Below are 27,513 nucleotides of genomic sequence, written 5' to 3'. Positions count from 1 at the left end.
TGGTGTGCACGTCTGCGTGCTGTGGGTTTCGTTTTGGGGAGGCTGCGTTTTTGGTGCGTGGCATTCCCTGTTTAGTATTTGTCTTTGTTTTTTATGCTAGAATACCAAAAAATTGTGATTTTCCGAAATTATTCTCGAAAAATATCAATGTTTTAACGCAGCATCTGCTTTAGTGTAGTCGGATGACTATTTCATCGTTTCAAACAGTCAGAAACACTACAGATTGTCACAGTTCACTAATAAATGCATTTTTCTCTCCCTACCCTCAAAATTTAAAGCTAAATTTCACTTCAAAAGCTTTTGAAGCACACTTTTAAGGGGTTTGATAAAATTATGATAACAAATTCAATATTTTATAGAATCGCATGATTTTTTCGACACATGATGTTCAATGTCCATTCTTTAAATGAAATGTAAAAAAGTACATGTTTAATAACAACAGCACGTGTTTTGCAGATTCAGAATTGGCTATAATTTCACATTAAATTACAGTACACAAACCAGTACATCAACTGAACTCTCTAGTTTTGGAGGAGCTCTTTTTGGAAATCGTTATTTAAGCTTTAGTGGTCATCGAATAGGAGTAGATCTAACTGGAACAAACTTCTTTGTTTTCTAGATGGTAATTAAGTTATACAATTTGAATTTGCAACCTAAACTTTTCGGGTTTTATAGCGACCTCCCCACCGTATTATTGTTCATTTCGTTACACAAGTATTCTCCACGAAGGAGGTGACAGTTTTGCAAGTCTCAGCACAAAAATAATTTGCAAGTGTTGTGAAATTTCCAATTTCTCAAGAAATTTTGCCATGACATGCAGCTAGCATCATAGCATTCGACAGAACATAAATCACAAAGGTATTATTGCAAAATCAAAATGTCAAACATGTTTAAAATGAAGGAAACTTTTTGGAATATTTTTTCATACCTATCCTTGGGGATATCCAAACATAATTTTCTAGAATACGGTGAATTACTGGATTATATATTTTTTTCGGATTTAGGTTCTTTTTAACGGTTAATTTCAAGACTTTTCAGTCTGTTAATTTACAGATTTGGTGTACCGAATGAAATCTGTTGATAAAACAGAAAGGCATGGTAGCCTGGTTTCTCATGATACCAGGGTACTTAACATGCGCAAAACGAACGAAACTAAAGAAAACAATTCACCTCAGTTTTTTATTTTTTTGCTGCTTCCTACATCCTTCCTCATTATTATAATGAATTGAATTCTTAAAACTTTAATTATCTGGTTATTGTTCATTAATTCCCGATGAGTATGATGCCATGTTGAAATCTGACACGTCAAAGTTGTTTCCCATGATACCGGTGTAATCATAAAAAAGTGTCAACTATGGAAAGCCTGATACACAGTGATATTAATATTTCTCAATACTTCAGGTAAGTTTACAGTCTATGATTTCAGACAAATTTCAAGTTTTTTTTTCAACACAAAAAGAACATTGAACAATCCTACATTTAGGGTGCATATTACCAAAGATATACTTTTGGAAGTGGCTATTCCTACGGTCCCGTAAGAATAGCCTCACAGGCTATTCCTACGGCTCTCCCGTAAGAGTAGTGAAATAGCCCGCAGGTGGCTATTCCTACGGCTCTAAAGACAGTTTTGTATGTTCATCTTGAACTGCATTGTACGGAATTAATTTAAATGGTATATTTTCGAACAAATTTTTTACCTTTTAGTATCACATCCAGAGAGAACTTTGCATGTCAATTTTCAAGAAAAAATAGTTATATATAAGGTGGTTTTGAAACGAAAAACGTATACGGGTGTTGATTTCGCCAGATTCTACTGTATACGCAGAAATTTTAAATGACAGGCAAAATCAAGATATAAAATTTAAAGTGATGATTTTTTAAAGAATCATTTTAAGCTTTTATTCACGAAAAACGTTTGAGGGTGTTGATTTGGACAGAATTTATATGCGAAGAAATCTCAAGTAAAAGGCAAAATCAAGACATAAAATCTAAAGTGTTGAATACTTTTTAAAATCCTTTTAAGCTTTTATTAAGTATATATTTCTACGTGTGCATGCCAATTTTCAAGAAAAAAATACTTATGTCACAGGGCTTAATATATTAGCAATCCCGGCGTAGGTTCTACTCTCTTTATTATTCCGTTACATAAAAAGCCTAAAACATATAATAACATGAAATTAACAATCATGGTAAAATAAAGATAAAATAATACAAAATTGCACAAACATTAATTCACGCGTCGGGTCAAGAAATACAAAATACAATATTAATGAACAAGAGATCTAAATATTTCTTACCACAGCGTCTGGTGAATTAACTGAGGATTATCAGATAAATTCAAAATAATTTGAATTCTACTTTAATGTTTTCCCATCTTACTCGTAAGAGAAGAAAGACTGCACTGAGGGCCGAAGGATTTTGGCGGTGAAAAGTGCAAAGAGGATAAAAAGAACAGACCAATGTATATCTTTCTCTCATTCTATCTCTCATTCAATCATGTAAGACAAACAAGACGATTGGACAAACATGACAAGTGTTCACAAAACTGCACGGACAAACACATGGATGAATTGCCTCGGAAACTTCCGTTAATATCCGTGATATTACGTACATTACCGAGAAGCCCCGATTCAATTAAATAGCAGACGATACAACATAATAAAAACCTGACGGACACTATCGGAAATTTGGCGCATGCGCGAGGGTTAAGTATCATTTTCCCGCTCTGGAAAAGACTTAATGCACGGCGCAAGTTACTATTAAAGATGAAACAGTCTATAAAAATTACAACCCGTGACACTTATACTAAGTATTAATTAGGTTAATACAGGTGTTGATTTTGCCAGATGGTCATCGATATGCAAAATCACGTCATAAAGTCATAAAGATTACAGGGAGCACTTTGGTAATTTTAAATTATTATCATTTCATTTCAAACCACAGTTTGTGGTTCCCATATCTTGCCATCCAAATTAATTGCCTTATTTTTTCAGTTCACTTAGAGATAATCGTCTTTAAGATATGTAAGTGCTATTTTACATTGTTTTTAAGAAAAGGAAGTAATATTCAAATCACTGAACTTAGCGCAAATATCGGTTAAAAACCAATCATTACCGGTATGTTGTTAGTACCAGGTAGATAAATGGTTTATAGCGGTGGAAGAACAATTCATCAGATAATAGTTTGTACTGTTTTTCAAGGAATTTGTTTAATTTTTCAAAGTTTCTTTTTAAGAGTTTTACTTCAGTTTAGACCACAATTACTGCCTGTGCTTGTGAACATGTAGAAAATATTATAAGTCTTCTTATAAAACAATGCATTAGATAAGGGGTTTCACATTCTGAGTACATTTTCATGTTTTTATTGAAAAGGGGAAAATCTGGGTGAATTCGCCAATTTCACAATAGATACTTATTTGGCAGATGTGAAATAAGTACATGCACTTGTTAAAGGACGTGGCTTAAAGAAGCTGCATAAAAATTTTATCTTTTCAAGGAAAAATAAGTTTTCTAATACCACTTGCATTTGGCCTCCATTACATGTTCATTATCATTAAGTCACTGTTAAATTTTGATTGGAAGGTAGGTGCATTTTCTTTCGGGTGGTGATCAAATATTCATGCATTAAGGCTTTCATTGCCGGACAGCTACATATTGTGTGTGAAAATGCTTAACATAACATTGACAGGAAAATGTGTCATTTGATGATTTTCCAGTCTTTCTGGTACTAGAGGAAGAATCCAGGCGCGTAGGAAGCATTTTTAGAGTGGGGAGCTAGGGCGGCGTACATTTTGAAAGTCAGCCGACCTATAACAAACCCAGTTCCATAAAATGTTAAACAACGTTTTTTTTTGTGTGTTTTTTTTTTTTTTTTTTTTTTTTTAAAGTGATTGTTAAAACCTCAAAAACAACTATAAAACTGCAGGACACAGCTAAAATTGACTCGTTGTCAAAAGATTGTTAAGAGAATTAGCTTAATTGGTCAAATTATTGGGAGGGGGCGCCCTGGGTGTGAAACTGAAAAGTAAACAATTTGTTCGAAAATATACCAGTTGAATTTATTCAGTACAATGCAATACAAGGTGGACATACAAACCGTCTTTAGAGCCGTAGGAATAGCCACCTGCGGGCTATTTCACTATTCTTACTGGAGAGCCGTAGGAATAGCCTGTGAGGCTATTCTTACGGGACCGTAGGAATAGCCACTTCCTATACTTTTTCCAAGTGATATCCAGATCTTTTCTTTTAGACCTAGATCAATCTAAGTCAAAAATTTTGGTAAGAATTTCACCAGCTACCATATTAAAGAGTAGCAAAGTTATCTTGTGAGAATATACATTAAAATCTTTTTTAAATGACAGACCCATATATATATCAACTGGGGCTTAATTGGGTATCATTATATTTTGCATATTGCATTAATTTTGCCTTAACGGCTTGCCATACTTTCATTTCTAAGAAATGACCTTAATATAGAAACAACATGGCTTCCGGTTTGGCGACGTCGTCAGCATTCTGTCAGACGATATTTTCGCTAAAAATTCCAGATGATAAACATTGTTTACAGGAGATATAGATATTTTTTTTTGACACATGGGGTGGGGACCAAAGGTGAAAAAATCATGTTTTAGATGTTTTTTATTAAAAGGTAAATAAATTACCAGTAATCCTTACATTTTCACAAAAAAATGTGCGATACGGAAGAGCGGCTTCCGGTTTACTCTGCAAATTATGTCAACATCCAGTAGGCGGGGCTAACATAAAAGTCTCGCGAGAAAACTGTTAACACCGGTATCATGGAAGCCCCAGTACCATGAGAAAGGAGTATACTTTAGCTAGAGAACTGGAATCGGTTCTCTAGACAGCGAACTTATTCGTCCGGAACCAGTTCTCTAGCCAAAGTACCATGCATAGACTAGGGAACCAGAAGTTTATTTCTATGCATAAAGCTGCCGAAATTTACTTTGTTCCTTTTCGTAAGTATCATGCATGTTATTATCTTAATTAATTTTACCATTTCAGCAAGCCATATGCCCTTTCATTTATCTGTGTTTACTGTGTCTCAAAAAGTGTACTGGCTGCATACTGTCCGTCATATTGGAATTATAAAATAAACTAATTCTAATGAATGCGGATATCGTCGGCATTGGAGCAGACCAAATTAAACTTGAAATTTAAACTTAAGGCACCTAAACTTAAAAGGTACAATATAAAATAAAAGAAACAAATTAAGTAATTTCTGTTAGTTACGTAGTATTGATCACATATCTTTGAACAAGAAATGCAGAGGTGTTACAAACCAGTTTTTAGCCCACCATCATCAGATGGTGGGCTATTCAAATCACTCTGCGTCCGTGGTCCGTCGTCCTTCCGTCCGTCCGTCCATCAGTCCGTCCGTCCTTCCGTCCGTTAACAATTTCTTGTTATCGCATCTCCTCAGAAACTACCTGGGGGATTTTGACCAAACTTTGTCAGAATGATGTATTGGTACCCTAGTTGTGTCCCCCTGAAAATCAGACTGGTTCAACAATTTTTTAGTAAGTTATGGCCCTTTGTTTATTTCTATAATTTACATAGATTTATATAGGGAAAAACTTTGAAAATCTTCTTGTCCAAAACCACAGAGCCTAGGGCTTTGATATTTGGTATGAAGCATCATCTAGTGGTCCTCTACCAAGATGATTCAAAATATTTCCTTGGGGTCTAATATGGCCCCGCCCCGGGGGTCACATGGTTTATATAGACTTATATAGGGAAAAACTTTGAAAAACCTCTTGTTCAAAACCACAGGGCCTAGGGCTTTGATATTTTGTATATGACATCATCTAGTGGTCTTCTACTAAGATTGTTCAAATTATCCCCCTAGGGTCAAATATGGCTCCGCCCCGGTGGTCACATGGTTTACATAGACTTACATAGGGAAAAATGTTGACGTTGGACCACATGCATAGTTTTGTGTTCTGAATTGGAATTTGACCTTGATTTTGACCTACTGACCTACTTTCACATTTTTCAAGCTACAGCCTTCAAATTTGGACCACATGCATAGTTGTGTGTACCGAAACAAACTTTGACCTTTACATTGACCTAGTGACCTACTTTCACATTTTTGAAGGTACAGGCTTCAAATTTGGAACACATGCATAGTTCTGTGTTCCGAAATAAAATTTGACCTTGATTTTGACCTAGTGACCTACTTTCACATTTCTCGAGCTACAGCCTTCAAAATTTGGACCACATGCATAGTTTTGTGTACCGAAATGAACTTTGACCTTAAGATTGACCTAGTGACCTACTTTCACATTTCTGTAGCTACAGGCTTCAAATTTAGACCACATGCATAGGATTGTGTACCAAAAACAAACTTTGACCTTGACATTGACCTAGTGACCTACTTCCACATTTTTGAAGGTACAGGCTTTAAATTTGGACCACATGCATAAATTTGTGTTCTGAAGTGTAATTTGACCTTGATTTTGACCTAGTGACCTATTTTCACATTTCGTCCTTGAAATTGATCTAGTGACCTACTTTCACATTTCTCAAGCTACAGCTTTCGAATTTGGACCACATGCAAAGTGTTGTATACGGAAATGAAATTTGACCTTGATCTAGTCAGTAAGTCTTGAAATTTGGAACACTCAAAAATGGCACATTGGTGGGCGCCAAGATCACTCTGTGATCTCTTGTTAAAGTGATCAAAGAATCCGCATGAAGTTTTAATGGCAATTAAATCAGTTTGTACATCTATAAACATGTAATGATGCAGATACAAATCAGTATTATTTTATATTTAAACAATTTAAACATAGTACATGTTTAAAGCAAATAACATTTAAAAACAGCAAAGTAGTTTTCACGCATTCATTCGTACTAGTTTATATCATTCCAATATCACGGACACGGTATGTGGCGAGTACACTTTTGGAAACAGTAAACGCAGATAAATGCAAGGGCATGGTAAAATTAATTAAGATAATAATATACATGACACCTACCAATAAACAAAGTGAATTTCGGCAGCTTTATGCATAGAAATAAAATTCTGGTTCCCTAACCTATGCGCGGTACTTTGGCTAGAGAACCAGTTCCGGACGAATAAGTTCGCTGCCTAGGAAATCGATTCCGGTTCTCTAGCCACTGCCAAACAGAAAATCGCATGGCTAGGGTCTAGTCTAGCCAAAGGTCTTTGACGATGATCCTGAGCATTACATTTCATTTCATCATTAAAGCCGGTTGTTCTTTGAAAGTCAACAGGTGTATGACTCCAAAGTATACAGTCGCGTTTGTTTTATTGCAAAAGACACGTTTCTAACAAATCAGTTATTGGTATCCCATCAATTGGATCACATTCTGTTGATACAAGTAAACACTAATTAAAAAACAAAATGTTTGTGCAAGAAATACCATAAATTCTGTCAATGTTTCAAACCACTGCAATTTTGCTGTTTTTCTCGTTGATTCGCCATTTTCGGAATCCAAAATAACTGAAGTATTCCGTAAACCATGTGACTGATACAGTCTGTTTTTAGCTCGACTATTCGAAGAATAGTCTAGCTATTCTACTCACCCTGGCGTCGGCGTCGGCGTCACACCTTGGTTAAGTTTTTGCATGCAAGTACATACAGCCATCAATTAAAGGCATATAGGTTTGAAACTTATTTTTTCTTTTTCTAGGTCAATTATCAACCTCTCTGGGTCAAGTCCCATAACTCTGACATGTATTTTGAGCAAATTATGCCCCCTTTTGGACTTAGAAAATTTTGGTTAAAGTTTTACATGCAAGTTACTATCTCCAAAACTAATGCAGATATTGATTTGAAACTTAGCATGTGTCTTCGGGGTTATAAAACTAGTTGATAGCAGCAAGTCCCATAACTCTGACTTTCATTTTGGCCAAATTATGCCCCCTTTTGGACTTAGAAAATTCTGGTTAAAGTTTTGCGTGCAAGTACATACAGCTATTTCTAAAAGGCATATAGATTTGAAACTTATTTTTTCTTTTTTTAGATCAATTACCAACCTCACTGGGTCAAGACCCATAACTCTGACATGTATTTTGAGCAAATAATGCCCCCTTTTAGACTTAGAAAATTTTGTTTAAAGTTTTACATGCAAGTTTCTATCTCCAAAACTAATGCAGATATTGATTTGAAACTTCACATGTGTCTTCGGGGTTATAAATCTAGTTGATAGCAGCAAGTCCCACAACTCTGACCTTCATTTTGGCCAAATTATGCCCCCTTTTGGACTTAGAAAATTCTGGTTAAAGTTTTGGGTGCAAATACAGCTATTTCTAAAAGGCATATAGATTTGAAACTTATTTTTTCTTTTTCTAGATCAATTACCAACCTCACTGGGTCAAGTCCCATAACTCTGACATGTTTTTGAGCAAATTATGCCCCCTTTTAGACTAAGAAAATTTTGGTTAAAGTTTTACATGCAAGTTTCTATCTCCAAAACTAATGCAGATATTGATTTGAAACTTCACATGTGTCTTCGGGGTTATAAAACTAGTTGATAGCAGCAAGTCTCATAACTCTGACCTTCATTTTGGCCAAATTATGCCCCCTTTTAGACTTAGAAAATTTTGGTTAAAGTTTTACATGCAAGTTATTATCTCCAAAACTAATGCAGATATTGATTTGAAACTTCACATGTGTCTTCGGGGTTATAAAACTAGTTGATAGCAGCAAGTCTCATATCTCTGACCTTCATTTTGGCCAAATTATGCCCCCTTTTGGACTTAGAAAATTCTGGTTAAAGTTTTGCGTGCAAGTACATACAGCTATTACTAAAAGGCATTTAGATTTGAAACTTATTTTTTCTTTTTCTAGACCAATAACTAACCTCACTGGATCAAGTCCCATAACTCTGGCATGTATTTTGGGTAAATTATGCCCCCTTTTGGACTTTAAAAATTCTGGTTAAAGTTTTACATGCAAGTTTCTATCTCAAAAACTAATGCAGATATTGAATTGGAACTTCACATGTGCCTTCGGGGTTATAAAACTAGTTGATAGCAGCAAGTCCCATAACTGATATGCATTTTGGTCAAATTATTCCCCCATTTGAACTTAAAACTCTTTTGATATTTAACCTTTTTGGGTAATATTTTCCTGCTTCTGGGACAATATTTCGAATAGTCGAGCTTGGCTGTCTTACGGACAGCTCTTGTTAATTTAATTAGCCTATTCTGTTTTAATCAAGGATTTTCCAAAAATGGCGCAAGCACGCACCTGTGAGATTCTGGTGGGCGAAAGTAAATTGATCAAAATGCGATGCTGAATAAGGAAGTAATGGAATTTTCAGCATAGCATCTTTATTTTTTCGACAAAACATTGAATAATATTACAATTATACGTAGACATTACTTCTTTGCAATATTCAAACAGTGAACTTACATTTTATGTGCTGGTCTTAAACAGTTCATTTTGAAAGAGGACAGTTACGTAACTAAAAGGTCAGTCGGTGTATAAGAGACCTTATTTAGTTGTGGTATCCAAAACTAGGTCAAGTCAAAACTAACTTGACACGATCCTAGGAATTATTGAGATATTTTTCATATGGGCAATATTTCCACTCGCGTCAAACACTCAACACTAGAGGTATGGTTACTGGATCCCTAACTACTTCCTAAAATGAAATGTTTCACTTATTCCATGCATATATCTAATAGAATTTCAGACTGGTTCAATCACTTTATTTTTTTCACATTTTTTGAAAAATTAGAAGTCATCCATATTGACTGGAAATATCAGTTCACCTTCATTTATGCTAAATTATTCATGACTGTGGTTTTGAGTAAAGTTGTAATTTCAGTAGATTTTGTTTACATAGTCTGTAAATTTAAAGACTGAAAAATCTTTAAAGTGATATATTTTGTATTTATATGATCTCTATAAAAGCATAACGTAGACCTTTTTATATATATACACTGCAATGGCAGTAGCCAGGAATTGAACCCGGGCCTTCACCTCTAATTTAAGATTTTCTCAATTTTGTTTTTATCTTTACTAGGTTGCCATGTCAGGGACTGAAAGTTCACTGTTGGCAAAGTGGACGGGCAGTCATGGTAGGTCACAGTTTTTATTTGCTGAAAAGTTTTCAGTACACTAACATTTTATTGAGAAATATTAAAAATATTAACAGATTTGTTGTTGAGATAATACTCAGGTAACAAGTATGTCACTTAGAGACATTGTTATTAAGAGATATTAACAGGTATTTTGTTGGAAGATGTTAACAGATGTGGTATTTAGAGATGTTAACTGCCGTGGGGTAGGGGGCACTCATGTGTTGCTCACTGCGCATCACAGGGTGTGCTGCCATGAAGATGGTCTGAATGTGACCCTCTCCTGGCGGCTTGACACCTCGGCATATGGTGGTACATATGGTTAGATAAATACACTTTTCTTAATTCATTTGTCAATTTTGCATTTCGACCAATATTGTTATTTATGCTTGATATAACCTTTTGGCAATTTACTTCACATGGTACTCTTAAATGTATACGGTTATATATATACAGGCTACGATTGATTGGCAGCATTTTAATAGATACTTTTTATAATATTGAATGTATTATTCATCCTCAACACCATGTTAACTTACACTTTTACACGTGATAACATGTTTAATTGTATATTACATACATGTATATGATGATGTACTATGTACAAGTCAAAATAAAATGTATGTTCTGTTCTGTTCTGTGTCATTGAAAGATGTTAACAAAATAATACATGTGTTATTGAGAGAAGTTAACATGTGTTATTGAGAGAATTTTTCATTGTAAAGTTGTAACTCCTTTTCAGTTACCATGCCAAATGTTACAATTGTTGCAGGTAACATTATTAGACAAATCCTGTGATGATGAATGGTTCATTCACAGAAGTGACAAAAGACCAGAATTTGCTTGTGTTACAACTTTTTGGCTCTAGAATGACTTGCCTTGGCCTAAAATTATTTTATTGTGTTGCATTGGATGTCCTGTGAGAATACTTCTGTCTTGGATGATAAATTCCTTGTTAAAAAAATTCATTCACCAGTTTTGATTGTTGTCAGTAATATTTGTGCTGTCAGCAATGTTTGTATACAGTCGAACCTGTGTTAAAGACAACCTCTTAACAGAGACCACCTGGCTCTAAAGACCACATGTTTTGTTTACCATTTTAACATTTGCATTGTATTTTAACTGTGAATAAAGACCACCTCCAAATAAAGACCACATTTTGGCTCTCCCAAGGATGTTTTTTTTAAAGACAGATTTGACTGTATATGAAAAAGAACTAACAGTGAAATATATTATTTGACCTTTATATGAATGTTTTTCTTGGTTGAAACTGAAAAACTGTGTTAAGATAACTTCTTGCTTTGTTTAGCATTTAATTTTGGACCTACCAACTTCTTTCACTTTCTTGAACTCTATTGTACACAAATTCTTTTTATCTTATCAGTGTTACTTTCGTTGCAAGTGTAAATATTATATGTGTATTTTCCAGGGTTGTCAAGTTCGCTTCTGTCCAGCTCACTGGTATCTTCCAATACTGAATCTAGTTTACAGAGAAAGTCTGACGATTCACAGAGAAAACGTAAATCTGAGATCACTAGAACAGTAGAGAAGAAGAAAACAAAAGACGTCTCAGATAAGAAATCAACTCTATCAGGTGGTCTGCTCTCTTCGGGTCTGCTTCAGAAATATGGTATGATTTTTTTCTATCTCTGTTAGTGACATTTGTTTTCTTATAATATATTACTTTCAATCTGTGCTGTCTGATCATGATCTGCACTGTTCGCTATTCAGTCAGTATCTTTTTGGTAATCACCCCTTTTAACGGTATTAATTTAATGGTACTGTCCAAATTGGAAGATGGATAAGTTCATTATAAAAATTTAGAAGGGTAGAGAGTTCATCTTCCAATTTGGACAGTACCATTCAATTAAATCTTGGTTAAGTTCATTTATGTACATTGTATTGAGGTGTTTGTAATAACAGTCTACCTTACAATGAATATTTTAAACCAGGCAGGTGGATTTGTCATGCTTGCATAATTACTCTAGTTTTGATTGAGATATTCAAATGAAACTTGGCCTATGGTTAAATAATGTATGGGAAACCAAGGTTAAGATGGCAAATGGGGCCTGTAGAGTTACCATTCAGTCAGAAAAAAGCAATTCAGAGGGAACTTTTTTCAATGTTTTACAGTTGATTTTTTACAGTTAGTTTGATTTTGCAGACTGAATAGATTTTTTTAGTACTTTAATTTATTTAATGCATTCTTATTTCGGTTTTATATTTTAGGTACAGGTTCACTCTCGGGACAGTCTGCTGTTTCCATGACAACTAGAACACAAGGTACAAGTTTTGGAACCAGCAGCAGTTTGTTGTCTGGGTCAGGATTATCATCATCAGGTATTATCACAATTTGAACATTCAAATTTGAAAGTAAATGATGTTAACCCTTACCCTGCTAAATTTCTATAATGAACTTGTCCATCTCCCAGTTTGGACAGTACCATTGACTGTTAAAATGGGTGCTTACCAGAAAAGATACTGGCTGAATAGCGAAAAGTGTAGATCATAATCAGACTGCACGGATGTGATAGATGTGCAGGCTTATCATGATCTACACTGGTTGCAAAGGCAGAACCAATTGTTCCAGCATGCTAAGGGTTAAATTGAAAAGAATAACAATTAAAATTATTATGGTTTTGTGGCTTCCTCCAAGAACTTGAAGAAGTGGCCTTAGTTTTTTATGTGATATATATGCATGGTTTCTTTGCTTTTCTGGAATTTTTTTATTTATTTTTAAAGATAATTCATGGTGCAATGTATAATATGAAACCTTGTTTTCTTGGTGATATTTTTAAGTAATTTTGGGGAAAACATATTGTGACAAAGGAAGCTTTCTAATTTCTTTGGCAGCAGTTTCGTTAATCTTTGCTAATGAAAGTGTTTGAATGATATTACTATTCTTTATAATCTCCAAAATCAGGGCTTTTGAAGAAATCGCCAGTGGAGGGAGGCTCTATTACTCAATCTTCACTGTCATCATCATTGTTGAGCAAGCCGTCCAGAGACCTTAGTGACATGTTGTCAGGGAAACGGACAAGGTCGCAGGTCAGCAGTGGTGGGAGCAGTCAGGCCAGTCACAGATCAGAATTACTGGGGTCACCCAAACTTACCACTGTCTCTAAGAAATTAACAGGAGGTGGGTCATCATTAACAAGTGGCTCAGCCTTCTTATCCAAAGCTCCACCCACATCTTCTCTAAGCTCCACCTTGATTGAAACAAAATTTAAGGAAACAGGAGGATCATTGTCAATGGGTTTGACATCTGGATTGAAAAGTGATTTACTGAGAAGTACAAGTGTGACCTCTTCAAAGTCAGAAGAGGCAAAACCAAAGAAGGGGAAAGGAGAGAAAAAGATGGGCAAAGGTAAACTTTTTAAGTTAAAACCATTAGTATGATATAATTTAGCTTTTAAGATTAAAACATAATGCAGATTATTAAATTGAGCTTTTAAAAGTTTTTGACTTTGATAAATCCTTGATTTTTACACCTCAAAATTTAAGGGCAAATTTTATCTTTCTAACTAGAATCATTTCTAATAGATTAACCATTTCTGAGCTAGCACCTAAATAGAGGTTGCACCATTGGCTTAATGTTTTAGAAATAATTCAATTGGAAGAGTTGAGAAGGCCAAATGATTTTACTGGTCCTTTGGGATCATGGAGTCCATTCAATTGATGTGTAATAGAGCTGCTTACGCCAGTACTAGGGAGCGTGAGAGGTGTTGCACATTTCATTACCTCTCATGAACAGACTCGATCAAACCAAGTCTGCTATTATTCTTTTTAGGTTGCATTCAGTGCTTCCAAGGGATCTTCTTACAGATTTTGTTAAATATATTTCATATTTTCTAATTACATAAAACCATTGTCTCACAGAATATTGATAAAGATGCTGCTGCTATGTTGCTTTAACAGTATGCAGCTGAAGCAGTAGTGTGTAAATCAAACAATCCTTTTAATTTTGCCATTTACTGTTATAATTTTACAGGCAGAAAACGTGCCAGATTTGATAAGCATGCAGCTCCACCCCCATCTTACAATTTATCCAATGAGATTTCAGCAGGGCGGGAAATAGAGATGCCAAGGTTCACACCTCCAGATAGAGACAGATCACTTATAATAGCTGCAAAAATTCATGATGTCAATGGTTTGAAGGTAAGATCACTGAAATATATGTGTCAAAGCTTGCCATAAACTTAACCTTTACCCTGCTAAATTTCTAAATTGGACTGGTCTATCTTTCAATTTGGGCAGTACCATTTATTATTCAAAGGGGTGTTCACTGAAAATTTAATGACTGAATAGTGAACAGTGTAGACCATGATCAGCCTGAATCACTTGCCACCAGCTGGCTAAACGTTAATAATTATAATATAGGTATTTCAGAGAATTCAGGGCGTTTTCACCCTATCTCACGGGGCCGATATTCGGCCCCATTCCCAATGCCAAATATGCTCTATTTTTCCCAATCTGGAGCAAAAAATTCCCAATCCAATGAAAACTTTCCCAACTGAAATCAGTTACTTTCTAATAATTCTTGCACAATTAGTTTTGTTTGCCAAGTAAATCAAACAAAATGTTGGAAAAACCAACTCGTTTCTATTTTTAATAACATGACCGTCTGCAACCTCGGTAAAAAATAATAACAAAATTTTGCTGGAGAAATGTATGATTTGTATGCAAAAACCTCTCAAAATGCATAAAAACACAAATATTAATTGAATAAAGTACCTAAAACATGTTGACAGGTAGTTCTTATACCATTAAAATCAACTGTCACATATTTTCGCGACCCAGCTTTTACACTCGAAAATACACGCACTTTGCCATTCTACTTTTTGGATAATTTCAGTTATAACTTTGGTGAAAACAAACTGTAAACAAAAATTTTAGCATGACAAATAAATATTTTTAGGCAATACTGGAACACAATCCTGAAAAAAGAATTCTCAAAATTTCACAAGGGGATATTGTCTACCAGTAAAATTTAAAACTGAAGATTCAAACTAATATATATATTAATTAAAAACTCACTTAATTTGTCAGTATATTTTCCCAAATTTGACAATTTACCGCGTTAAAAATTCCCAATATGACCAGGGGCCTTTTTCCCAAAACCCCCTGAAAAAGCCCTGGAATTTTTCTTTGTTCAAAGTTACGATATGTAAGTAATTAAAAAGAAACAAGACAAAACCATTTTAAATCTTAGATCGTAAATGTATTTTATAAATGATGTTTGAAATTCATATAGTAAGCTACAGTCATCTAGTCAATTGCCTCGGAAGAGACCCTGTATCTGTCATGCTGTAATGGAATCACAGATTTAAATCATGTTCTGCAAAGCAATTCAGTTTGAATGAGTTTGAAATGATGGGAGGACTGTAAATCAAAAATATCACTTTTAATGTCTGATATCTTGATCATGTTGGTAGGTTAACAGTTACTGATTTATTTATGAGGATTGCCAAATTTGATATTTTTCTTTCAGTTTGCCCTAGTGAATGCTGTGAGTGGCTCACTGATATGTCAGCCAGATTTCCGTCTCGGCACGGATCCTACACGGGTAGCTCTTGTAACAATGGCTCAGAAGGTGATCTGCTATGATCCGGAGTTTGTTCTCAAGGTATGACAATAATATGTCACACATTTGGTCTGCTTAGACCTGTGTTGTTTTTTTTTTTGTTGAGAAGCCTTACAGATTTAAATTCCTTGTCTAATACAACTGGAAGTTTTTGTGTCGATTTTAAGTGTTATTTGTTTTAGAAAAAAATGAGCTGAAAAAACTGTTTAACTATAGATTACAAAATGCTTTTGAAAGCTTTGCTTTAGATTTCTTATCAAAAAGCTCACAGCCAATAAACTCTGTGAGAAGATTCTTTGGAAGCATAAAGTGCAACCAAACAATATAATAGCAGTCTCGGTTTGATTGAGTCTGTTCATGACATGTGATAAAATGTGCAACACCTCTCGTGCTCCCCCTAGCACTGGCTTAAGGGGAATTCTATTATAGTAAAAAATAAATGTTCCCCATGATCCCAAAGGACCAAGTCAAGGTATTGCATATGGTCTACTTTTCATTGAAAGTTTTTGAAATGTAAAAGCTGTCTTACCAATTGTTTGAAAAAAGGAATACTGTTTCCAGTCATGATTAATTAATTATTTTTCTCACAGTAGCTTCTGTTAGAGGTATAATACTAAGCATTTAGGTGTGAACTTTTTGTAAAAATCTTGTTCAGAGTACTTCAGGAACTTATTTGTAGACATTTAAATCCCATACCTCTAGTTTAAGACCAAAAACTCTCGTCGTCCCTAGGTAGTGAAACTCGGGCCTCCAATCTACCCCGCTTGTACGGCCATGGTACCGCATTGCCGCGCTTACCTTTAGGCTTTACAAATCCCCAAGTTAAATTGTAAAAATGCGGTTTATATGCGTTTATTCTTTAGTGCCTTTTGGCTTTTTCTCTGAGTTCCCGGATTATGTTGGGCCTCCTTTATTTACGGCATGGCTAAAATCCATACCATGCCGGTCACCAAAACACACTGATGTACCCACTAGATGATGTGTTTAAGAAGGATTATCAAATACAAGATTCTAGATAATCACTATGATATGGTACCGTTGATTGTTTAGGTTGCACTGTATACAAGAAAACAGTTGAACATCAGAACTACAGCAAACTTTATGTTGGCTCTGGCATCACACATGCCAGCCTGCAGACCTTACCTGAAGAAATACTTCAGTGCATCTATAGCCCTGCCATCTGATTGGATAGAAGTTGCCGAGATCTATTCTGTAAGTGGTTTAATGTTTAACTTTATAATTCTTGTAATATTCTTTAAAATTATGTAATATTTCTTCGTTTTCCTGAAGCGGCTAATTTCCTGGAAGATGAAATAAATGGGTATTGTATTTGTTAATTAGTAATTTAGTTTTTGTGGATTGACACACATCTAAATCTAAGAAGGTGGGATTAGTCACACTTAGATCCTTGTCTCTGAAATCTTATACCACTTGTGGAGGAGTAGAGGTCTGCGCTAGGGCTTGAACTTTTGGCTGTCTAATTGATTGCACAACACCACAGCAAACCTTGAATGTTGTACTGCATTAGCATGAATGATCCACAATAATTTTTCTTTTCTTAGCAACACATTTCATAGATAAGAATGCTATATTTGGATTAATTTACCTCATTTTCAAAAAATTAACAAATACGCACAATTTAGACTGTGTCAACATTTAACTACAGATGAATGATCACCATTGGAGTCAGTAATGAGTTTTTACTGTCATATGATGGTTAATGTTTCATTTAGTCAAAAGTATGAAGAGCTTATAATTCAGTATAGAATGGAGGGTACAACACTGTCATTTATAAAACAAAGTTGACAAACCAGCATCTTCAACTTTACCAGGTCAACACAGTTATGAACTGATTTTACTGCTAGACCAATTGCATTTGAATTTCAGATATATATGTAACAGCTGATTATGTCTTTCTCAATTTTGTATTTTATTTTAGGCATTCCCAGAAAAGACATTACCTCTTGGTTCCTTGCCTTCAGCTTTGAGACGTGCCATGGTAGCCAAGTTTCCTGACTTTGACAAGTATCAGCTTGGTAAGAAGTTATCATAAACAGATTGTCTGGCTTATTTGGCATTTCAGTTTTGTTTTCTGTTAACCTTTAGCCTGCTGGCCGCTAGTGATTCTGCCTTTGCGACCAGTTCAGACCAAAATCAGCCTGCACATTCATGCAGGCTAAGCTTGGTCTGCACTGGTTGCTATTCAGTTAGTAAATTTTCAGTGAACATCCCTTCAAATAATAAATGGTACTGCTGAAATTGAATGATGGACCAGTTCATTTTAGAAATTTAGCAGGGTAAAAGTTAAACATTTGAAATCCATCAGTTCATGTCCCCACAAAATAGCCTTTTTTTGAAGACCACAAAATGTTATGCCCACAATATTAACCCTTACCCTGCTAAAATTTTATAATGAACTTATCCATCTTTCAATTTGGACAGTACCATTAACTAAGGGGTGCTAACCAAAAAGATACTGTTGGAATGGCGAACAGTGTAGATCATGATCAGACTGTATGGATGTGCAGGCTGATCATGATCTACACTGGTCGCAAAGGCAGACCCAATCCTGTCCAGCATGATAAGGGTTAAATGAAATCCCAGTAGTTTCTTTTGTAGATGTCCATATTTGATACTTCTATAACATGCAGGTTTCTCTGGTAACATTATAGTAAAGACCAGATGGTGTTCCAGATGGCTTTATTACTGTTGTTATTATAATTGTATTATTTACAAATAGTGCAACTCGCAAATGACTACCATGAATATTTACCAGTTTCTGAATATTTAACAATAAATGTTGTTGTTTTTCTCTCCAGCCAAATATAACAAGGAGAGTTCCAAAAAGAAGAAAAAGAAGAAGTTGAGGAAAGCCGAAGAAGCAAAGGGAGGAGTCTCCACGAGAGGGGGTAGAGGGCGTGGAGGGAGAGGTAGGGGTCGTGGAGCTGCAGCTACTAGAGGAAGAGATGGAGCAGCCGCTGGCAGGGGTCGTGGCTCAATGTTGGACTCCGACAGCTCAAGCTCTGGGTCAGAAATTGACTCGGATGAAGAAGCTGAAACTCACAGACAGGTGTTTTGCTTTGCTCATATTTGGGTTTTGATAACGATTCCAGCTGCATTGTGGGGGTGTCTTTTATTTGTACATGTATAAATCAATGCAGTTTTCTTTTTTTTTCTTACAAAAATCACTTTTGCTGAATTTCAGTATCTTAACGATTATTTTTATTGTTATGTTACATATATAAGAACTGCGATATTTGCGGAAAGCTGAATTTTATTTTTTTTTAAATTAATAGTATTGTTTAAACTCTCTCTTAATGAATATGTAAATATTTTTGGACAAGATTTTTCTAAGACGTGTCTGTTTTATGTCAAATTTATAAAAAGCTTACGTGTAGTTCTCTCAATTACCATTAACTTCAGTATTTACATTTTTCATTTCAGAATCAAGCAGAGAAAGGTCTGGATAGTGTTATGTTTGATGATGGAGAGAGTCCGGAACAGCTGCAGAAAATGAGTTTTTCGATAAAACAACTGATCAGAAAACTTCATATAACAGAACCTGTAGAGCATGTTATGTGTCTCATTGGGAAAAAGTGAGTATGGTTCACTATAGCATATAGTATTCTTTCTTGTACTTATGTTCTTTCTGGTACTTTATGGTTACTTCTGTATCATACTGTATTAGCCCTTACCTTGCTGAATTTCTATAATGAACTTGTCCATCTTCCAATTTGGACAGTACCATTAACTGTTAAAAGGGGTGCTTACCAAAAAGATACTGCCTGAATAGCGAACAGTGCAGATCTTGATCAGACTGCACAGATGTGCAGGCTGATCATGATCTACACCGGTCGCAAAGGCAAAACCAATTGTGTCCGGCATGGTAAGGGTTAGAGAGTATTGTTGTGCAGCTAGTGCTAGTCACTACCAAGCTTGTTCATGACACTGCCTTGTCCTGGAGTAGCCTCAGGGCGATTTCAGCACATTGCACATAGATATTAACTGCAAATATATGGCATTGATGTCAGTTTTAATCTGAATTTCTGTTTATTCTGCACCTTCAGTGTGTGCAAAATACAAATTCTGCATCAGTGCCATGCTAAATAAAACTGCACAAATAGGTAAAAAAAATACTAAATTTTGGGGTAGCGCTTAAATAGTGCTGCACTAATATAACAAAGCATACAGTACATATTTTAGTGATATACATTAATCTTCCATGCTTCGTGGAAGGAACTTAGAAGTTCGGCAGATTGATTTGGTTAAACAACAGTTTCTTCCGTTTGCTGTATGATAACTGGGCATCTGTTCATGGTAGGGTGACTGGGCAAAATTGTGCCGCAGAAATGCCATTAAAATCATTCACAGAATAGAAGGATTGATTTATTTCATTACAAAAACCCATTCAACACCAGAATTTGCTCATTATAATTTTAAAAAAAACAAAAAACATAAATTTGGGGGAAAAATTCCTTTTATCTTTTACTTTTAAACATTTGTTTTGGCCGTACAGATTATATTTAAATTCTGATTTGTCTACAAGGTATCCAAGTTCACTGGATGAGTTTTACCGGTCTCGATTACCAGGCACCTACGAGGAGGAGCGTGCCGGAAAGAGGATGAAACTTCCTGTTCCTGAAACATGGGAGACACAGGTGTCACTTAAAGGGAACAAGGCTTCTACGTGGCAAGAATTGTTAGGTATGGTGTGAGAGTAAAATGTCTGTTAAATCATACTTCTGTTGCAATGATGGTATAAATTGTATACTAACAGGTTAGAGTAAAGGCTAAAAACTTAAAAATCATTTGCTTACTGAATAATGGGTTTCTTTCGAAGAGGGCATTAATGAGGAATAATTTGAGTTATGGTCCTTTTTGTGTAACAGTTATTTGATTAACAATTGCTGTGTTGTAGAAGAAGTTTTATTTCCAGTGAACTTGCTTGAGCCATCCTCAAGCCTTTCATAACGCTGAAAGAATTTTTAAAATCGGACCACTATTGAAAAAGATATGACAGTTTTAAATTTAAGAAAATGGCTATGAGGCAGCCATTTTAGTGTGTTTATGTCGTCATTTACACACTGCTGAATTCTTTTCAGTAGATAGATTTCATATGTTTCTTGAGTGTAAGATGTAAAACATGGTAATTTCTTTCATTATAGCTGGAAACAGTAGCGAAATTACTTTACAGAAATAAGAAAATACAATTCAAATATGTATATAGAAATTTAATAAATCCACCATTTTGATTTCTGTTGGCATGGAATCAAATATTCAACCGCTCATAACTTTCACATTTTAAAGCCGATTTTGAAAATTCTTTCACTTCTTTAAATGATTTAATAATTCCTAGCTGACGGAATTAACGTAAAAACAACATTGCCTTTCCTTTTAAGATCACAAGAGAGGCCTCAGTACCCAACAAACAGTCACTTGCACTGTTACCATTGTGGGTTCAGAACCTCGCTTGAGGTGTAGAAGACTTTCGCATGAGAAAGCCACCCTGCTGGCTTATTGAAGAGCAGTTGTTCTACCCAGGTTCCTGCTCATGACCGAAATAATGCCCAGAGGGGCGATTGGGCTGTTCCTCAACCATAAAAAGCTGGAAAAGTCACTAAACAGCCTAAATTGTGTTGAGGTGACTCTAAACCCAGAACAACTAGAAATAAAATCACAAATGAGCCATGCTGTTCGCTTTCGAAGTGTATTGCAATTAGAGAAACTGTTAGCGAACAGCATGGATCCTGACCAGACTGCGCAGATGCGCAGGCTGGTCTGGATCCATGCTGGTCGCAAAACCACTATGTTGGTTTTCTCATGGCGCGGCTCAAATCACAAATATTTTGTGTTTTTGTGCTTTATACATGAAAGTCTGAATGAGAAATCTGTGTTCATATTGCTGTTAGGTTTTAATTCACATATACACTGTTTGGTCTTATGGTAACTTTGCAGCTTTAGTAGCGAAGGCATACCCTGTACCTTGTGGACTTTTTACTTCAGGCATTAATGGGTATATAACAGAGCCATTGACCTTCTGTTAGGCAATTAAATAGGTTCCTCATATGAAAGAATTCTTCATTCAAGTAGGTTTTCAAACCCGCAGCTGTGAGATAAAAGTTGTGCAGATAAGCTGAATAACCACTTGACTAAAGAAGTTATATCTATTCATAGAGATGTCTTATTGTACATTATTACATGGCTGTTTATATAAATTGCTAGTCCATAGTTTGTGCTATATGACTGGTCTTTTTTCAACAGACGTTTACTTGGTTAAAAAGTAAAAAGAAAATTTAAAAATGTGAAAGTCAGTTTCTGATGTCATGTAACAAAACACATTGAATGACTCGCCAGTCAGTAGTAACATTTATTTCCCCTCAGTCTTTCAGAACTTTGGCAATAGTTTTGACTATTGACTGGCGAGTCAGGTTTATAATATTAGGTTATAACAAACACTGGAAGATTTTAAACTGTATTAAAGGATATATAATGAATGTTTTCAGACCATAAGAAGCTACCATTCATGGCTATGTTAAGGAACTTGAGGAACCTGATTAAAGCAGGCATCTCCTCGAAACATCACACTGGAGTCATTCGGAGACTGACAGATGAGGTATGAAATTGTTTACCTGAATATTTTGTATGCCTGGACAAGATCCCATAACTACAAATGACTGTTTTAGTATGGAAGCAGGAAATTTTATCAACTCAAACATTTACACTTAATTGTTGGCACTTTACTCTGAAATTTTCTCATTAAATGTAAAAAAGTTTTCTGGGTTAAAATATGTAATTTAAAAGAAAAAATTTGAAGTGTTTCTAAATGTAAAATTTAAATTGTAATTTTTAAAAACACTGCTCTTACTTTGATGATTCATTAAAGCTGAAAACTCAGAATTTGACATATTAAATGTAAATGACTTGTTTTTAAGCACCATTAGGTCAGAAATTTAATGGTGGAAACAGAATTCCATGTATGATTATAGAAGACCAGAAATTGCATGTTGCCTTTAATCTGTTTGGAAAGTCCTCTTATATTGTACATGTTTTAGTTTTAATGTTTCAAACATTGTAACTTTTTATAGTTTTGGGAAAAACTTGTGATGAATGATAGTTATGAATTCTAATATTTCTTTTATACATGTAAATGAATTGTACAAACAAAAACATGTTTGCAGAGGTCTGTGATCAACAGCAAACAGTTTCCATTCCGATTTTTCTCGGCATATGAAGTCCTCGAACAACTACAGAAAGACTATGACGCTTCTCGTAAGTTTTTTAGGACTATTTTACCTAACACATATTTCTTAGTATTCTAAAACTCAGTAACTGTATAAAGAAGGAAGTAAATATTTAACAACTTTTCTAATTCCACAATTTGTTGTTGTTCTTTCATTGTGTTTGTATATCTGTCAGTTATTGACATTATTTCTGTGAAAGTTAGACACCATGTTGAATGAGCATTTTAATTTGATAAAACATAACCATAATACATGTAACACCCATTAGTCAGTTTATTGAAACCACCTTGATAGCCTAGTGGCAGAGTGTCCGCTTTGAGTGTGGGAGGTCGTGGGTTCGATCCCTGGCTGTGTTATACCAAAGACATGTAAAAAGGGTACCAGTAGCTCCCTTGCTGGAAAATGAAAAGTCACATAATGATTGAAAAGTTTTTTTGGCCAACATTTTAAGGACATGATATGAGAAAATGTATTATTTCGACTGGATTATCAGAAAATATCTGTAAAAGGATGTAACCTTTGCAGTGACACCAACTTAAAGGTTAGAGCTAAATCTGAGAAATCAAAGTCTGTGTGCTCAAAAATCTCTAGAAGTTGATTTTTTTTAGATTCAGAAAGTGTTTGCTATTGGGGGTAGTAATGAGAAAAGAATGTATATATTGTAGAGCATTAAACAGATTATTCTCTGTGACTGGTGAAAATTCTTACACATGTCCACAGTTTTACCATGTCCGGAAAGGGCTCGTAAATGCAATTCAGGTAAAGAAGGTGATTTTTGTTTTATTTTTTTTTACAGAGGCAGCTATTGTAGATGAGGCGGTGAGAGAGACAAGTGCTCCTAGAGGTGGAGCTACTGGCAGAGGGCGTGGTAGAGGTAGGGGTGGAGCAGGAGGAAAGACTACTGAAAAATTGACAGCAGAAAACTGGTGGATCATTAAAAAGCAAAGAAAAATGGACAAGAATAAGAAACCAAAGTGAGTAAAATTTATACATTGTCATTGTTTTGTGTTTTAATTAGTCATCTTGTGACAAAATGTCAAAGGGGTTGTTTAGCAACGATAAGGTAGAGGGACTATTCAGCAGTTATATGGTAGGGGGGTTATTCAACAGTGATATGGTAGAGGGACTATTCAGCAGTTGTATGGTAGGGGGATTATTCAACAGTGATATGGTAGAGGGACTATTCAGCAGTTGTATGGTAGGGGGATTATTCAACAGTGATATGGTAGAGGGACTATTCAGCAGTTGTATGGTAGGGGAATTATTCAACAGTGATATGGTAGAGGGACTATTCAGAAGAGATATGGTAGAGGAATTATTCAGCAGTGATAAGGTAGAGGGATTATTCAACAGTGTGATATGGTAAAGAGATTATTCAGCAGTGATATGGTAGAGGGATTATTCAACAGTGATATGGTAGAGGGACTATTCAGCAGTGATATGGTAGAGATATTATTCAGCAGTGGTATAGTAGAGGGATTATTCAACAGTGATATGGCAGAGAGATTGTTCAGCAGTGATATGGTAGAGAGATTATTCAACAGTGATAAGGTAGAGGGATTATTCAACAGTGATATAGTAGAGGGATTATTCAACAGTGATATGGTAGAGGGATTATTCAACAGTGATATGGTAGAGAGATTGTTCAGCAGTGATATGGTAGAGAGATTATTCAACAGTGATAAGGTAGAGGGATTATTCAACAGTGATATAGTAGAGGGATTATTCAGCAGTGATATGGTAGAGATATTATTCAACAGTGATATGGTAGAGAGATTATTCAACAGTGATATAGTAGAGAAATTATTCAACAGTGATATAGTAGAGGGATTATTCAGCAGTGATATAGTAGAGGGATTATTCAACAGTGATATGGTAGAGAGATTATTCAGCGGTGATATAGTAGAGGGATTATTCAGCAGTGATATGGTAGAGGGATTATTCAGCAGTGATATGGTAGAGAAATTATTCAGCAGTGATATGGTAGAGAGATTATTCAACAATGATATAGTAGAGGGATTATTCAACAGTGATATAGTAGAGAAATTATTCAGCAGTGTTATGGTAGAGAGATTATTCAACAGTGATATAGTAGAGGGATTATTCAGCAGTGATATGGTAGAGAGATTATTCAGCGGTGATATAGTAGAGGGATTATTCAGCAGTGATATGGTAGAGGGATTATTCAACAGTGATATAGTAGAGAAATTATTCAGCAGTGATATGGTAGAGGGATTATTCAGCAGTGATATGGTAGAAAAATTATTCAGCAGTGATATGGTAGAGAGATTATTCAACAGTGATATAGTAGAGGGATTATTCAACAGTGATATAGTAGAGAAATTATTCAGCAGTGTTATGGTAGAGAGATTATTCAACAGTGATATAGTAGAGGGATTATTCAGCAGTGATATGGTAGAGAGATTATTCAGCGGTGATATATTAGAGGGATTATTCAGCAGTGATATGGTAGAGGGATTATTCAACAGTGATATAGTAGAGAAATTATTCAGCAGTGTTATGGTAGAGGGATTATTCAACAGTGATATGGTAGCAGGGGATTGGTAGAGATATTATTCAGAAGTGATATGGTAGAGAGATTATTCAGCAAAAATGGTCATTTCATCCCCCCACTCCCTCCCACTTTTTGGCCTCTCCCTCCCACTTTTTGGACCCTCCTTTTTAGTCTTTTTTTTTTTTTTTTTTTTTTTTGTCAAAGTTTCCTAGACAATGGTCAACATAATTATGATGTAAAATATGTGTTCTGTAAAATATGTTCTACATAAAAAACATGAAAATATAAATACCCGATCGTACGTACAAGTGCAAAGTGTGCATTGACTTATGCGGCTGTGTAACATTTTTAAAGATACTTCTTGTTAATATTCTTGACATTGGTAATTTTTGAAAACCAAAAACACTGTTTTTCCGCTTTATGTTAAAAGGACATTATTTGGATTTTAAAACTCATTAACCGCTATTTTCTCTTACATCGGGGCCCAATCTTAGCACTGACGCTTTTAAACTTTTTTTATTACATATGGTTTCACTTTTCATTTTTTGAAATGTTTCATAAAGATTTTTTGCCTAAAATAAGATTAATATTCAGTTGAACAAGTATCAAGTAGAATACTTTATTGATATATGGCTTTTACTTATTCTTTTTCCTTTGAAGAATTTATTTAAGTAACACTTAATCTCTGTGAATTAAACTATAGACATATTTTTCCAGGGAGACACCTTTTGATTCAAACTTAATAAATCGTTACCGTAAGGCCCTGGACACTGCAGTGAAACTAGCAACAGTGTACAATGTTCAGCCAATCAGAGGACGGACAATTATTCTGTGTGATGTGGGTCCTAACATGAAGATACCATGTACAGCAGCCAGAGGTCTTGGAAAACCTAGAACGGTTAGTTGCTTCTTACCAGGCAATGTTCGTAAGGATTATTTTAGAGTAGGCACTATGCTGTAGAAGACAGTATTTGAACTCCACTTCAGTCTGCTCTATGCTTCATATGTAGAAGTTGTCAGTTAACCCTTATCATGCTGGACAAGATTGATTCTGCCTTTGCGACCAATGTAGATCATGATCAGCCTGCACATCAGTGTAGATCATGATCAGCCTGTACATCCATGCAGTCTGATCATGATCTGCACTGTTTGCCATTCAGTTAGTATCTTTTTGGTATGCACCCATTTTAACAGTTAATGGTACTATCCAAATTGAAAGATGGACAAGTTCATTATAGAAATTTAGCAGGGTAAGGGTTTATCTTTTGTCTGTTTGGTATAGATGCAAGAAGTGAGTGTTTTACTTGGATTGATATCTTTTTGGTATGCACATCTTTTAACAGTTAATGGTACTGTCCAAATTGAAAGATGGACAAGTTCATTATAGAAATTTAGCAGGGTAAGGGTTTATCTTTTGTCTGTTTGGTATAGATGCAAGAAGTGAGTGTTTTACTTGGACTGATGTGTAAATACTCCTGCGAGGATTGTACCATGGTGATTTTTGACAGCTCCACCTCTATGTACTGTACTGTACAACTTGAGAGTGGAACCATCCTAGAAAATATGGCTACAGTTTTGGAGAAGGACATTTCAGAGGTAAAGTATTGAAGATTTCTGATACGGTATATATTTGAAAGAGATATATAATGAGAGGCTGATTTCTTAAGTAAAGTATTGGACGAGGATTTGCAAGACAAAGCATTAGAATGATTATTTAGATGCAGATAAAAACCGTATGATACAAAGTGTGTGAGGGAGATTTTAAAGAAAATGGAGATAAAAACTCTATTATACACAGGAGAATAGGATTTATTAATTTAAAAGTCCTTTGTTGTTAGTTAAATGATTTTCTTACAGTTTGTTATTTCATCAAACAGTGTTAACAGAAATAAGTCAGAACTATCTTCAGCAGGTTACAAGTCATTTTAGACAAAGTTTGACAGTACACGTAGAAAGTCAATGAAATGAACACTTGTGTTTCAGGACCCAAAAGCCCGCTATACCAAATTGCAAGCAGATCTGCCAATGTCAGTGCTGTATGACAACCTTAGAGACAGGGTACAGGTAGGTTAATCAAGGTTTTGTGAATTTAAGTGACT

At 35.1% G+C, this 27,513-nt stretch overlaps 1 protein-coding gene across 1 annotated transcript in view; it reads left to right on the top strand.

Annotated features, from left to right (window-relative positions):
* Positions 1 to 726: 726 nt before the first annotated feature.
* LOC123546819 (telomerase protein component 1-like) overlaps positions 727 to 27,513 on the top strand; it is a 69,018-nt gene continuing 42,231 nt past the window's right edge. The window contains exons 1-18 of the mRNA XM_053550483.1: positions 727 to 858; positions 10,020 to 10,074; positions 11,504 to 11,704; positions 12,304 to 12,414; positions 12,998 to 13,441; positions 14,066 to 14,232; positions 15,566 to 15,700; positions 16,709 to 16,870; positions 17,598 to 17,694; positions 18,478 to 18,728; positions 19,103 to 19,254; positions 20,205 to 20,362; positions 22,162 to 22,271; positions 22,837 to 22,927; positions 23,696 to 23,873; positions 26,132 to 26,312; positions 26,846 to 27,010; positions 27,398 to 27,478. Of these exons, the coding sequence (XP_053406458.1) occupies positions 10,026 to 10,074; positions 11,504 to 11,704; positions 12,304 to 12,414; positions 12,998 to 13,441; positions 14,066 to 14,232; positions 15,566 to 15,700; positions 16,709 to 16,870; positions 17,598 to 17,694; positions 18,478 to 18,728; positions 19,103 to 19,254; positions 20,205 to 20,362; positions 22,162 to 22,271; positions 22,837 to 22,927; positions 23,696 to 23,873; positions 26,132 to 26,312; positions 26,846 to 27,010; positions 27,398 to 27,478 (2,733 nt within the window). The 5' untranslated portion in view covers positions 727 to 858; positions 10,020 to 10,025. The remainder of the gene's footprint in view (positions 859 to 10,019; positions 10,075 to 11,503; positions 11,705 to 12,303; positions 12,415 to 12,997; positions 13,442 to 14,065; positions 14,233 to 15,565; positions 15,701 to 16,708; positions 16,871 to 17,597; positions 17,695 to 18,477; positions 18,729 to 19,102; positions 19,255 to 20,204; positions 20,363 to 22,161; positions 22,272 to 22,836; positions 22,928 to 23,695; positions 23,874 to 26,131; positions 26,313 to 26,845; positions 27,011 to 27,397; positions 27,479 to 27,513) is intronic.

The sequence above is a fragment of the Mercenaria mercenaria genome, chromosome 9 (genome assembly GCF_021730395.1).
Source record: "Mercenaria mercenaria strain notata chromosome 9, MADL_Memer_1, whole genome shotgun sequence".
Taxonomy (NCBI): domain Eukaryota; kingdom Metazoa; phylum Mollusca; class Bivalvia; order Venerida; family Veneridae; genus Mercenaria; species Mercenaria mercenaria.
Note: the sequence above shows the minus strand (reverse complement) of the source record. Positions and strands in the feature narration are given on the sequence as shown.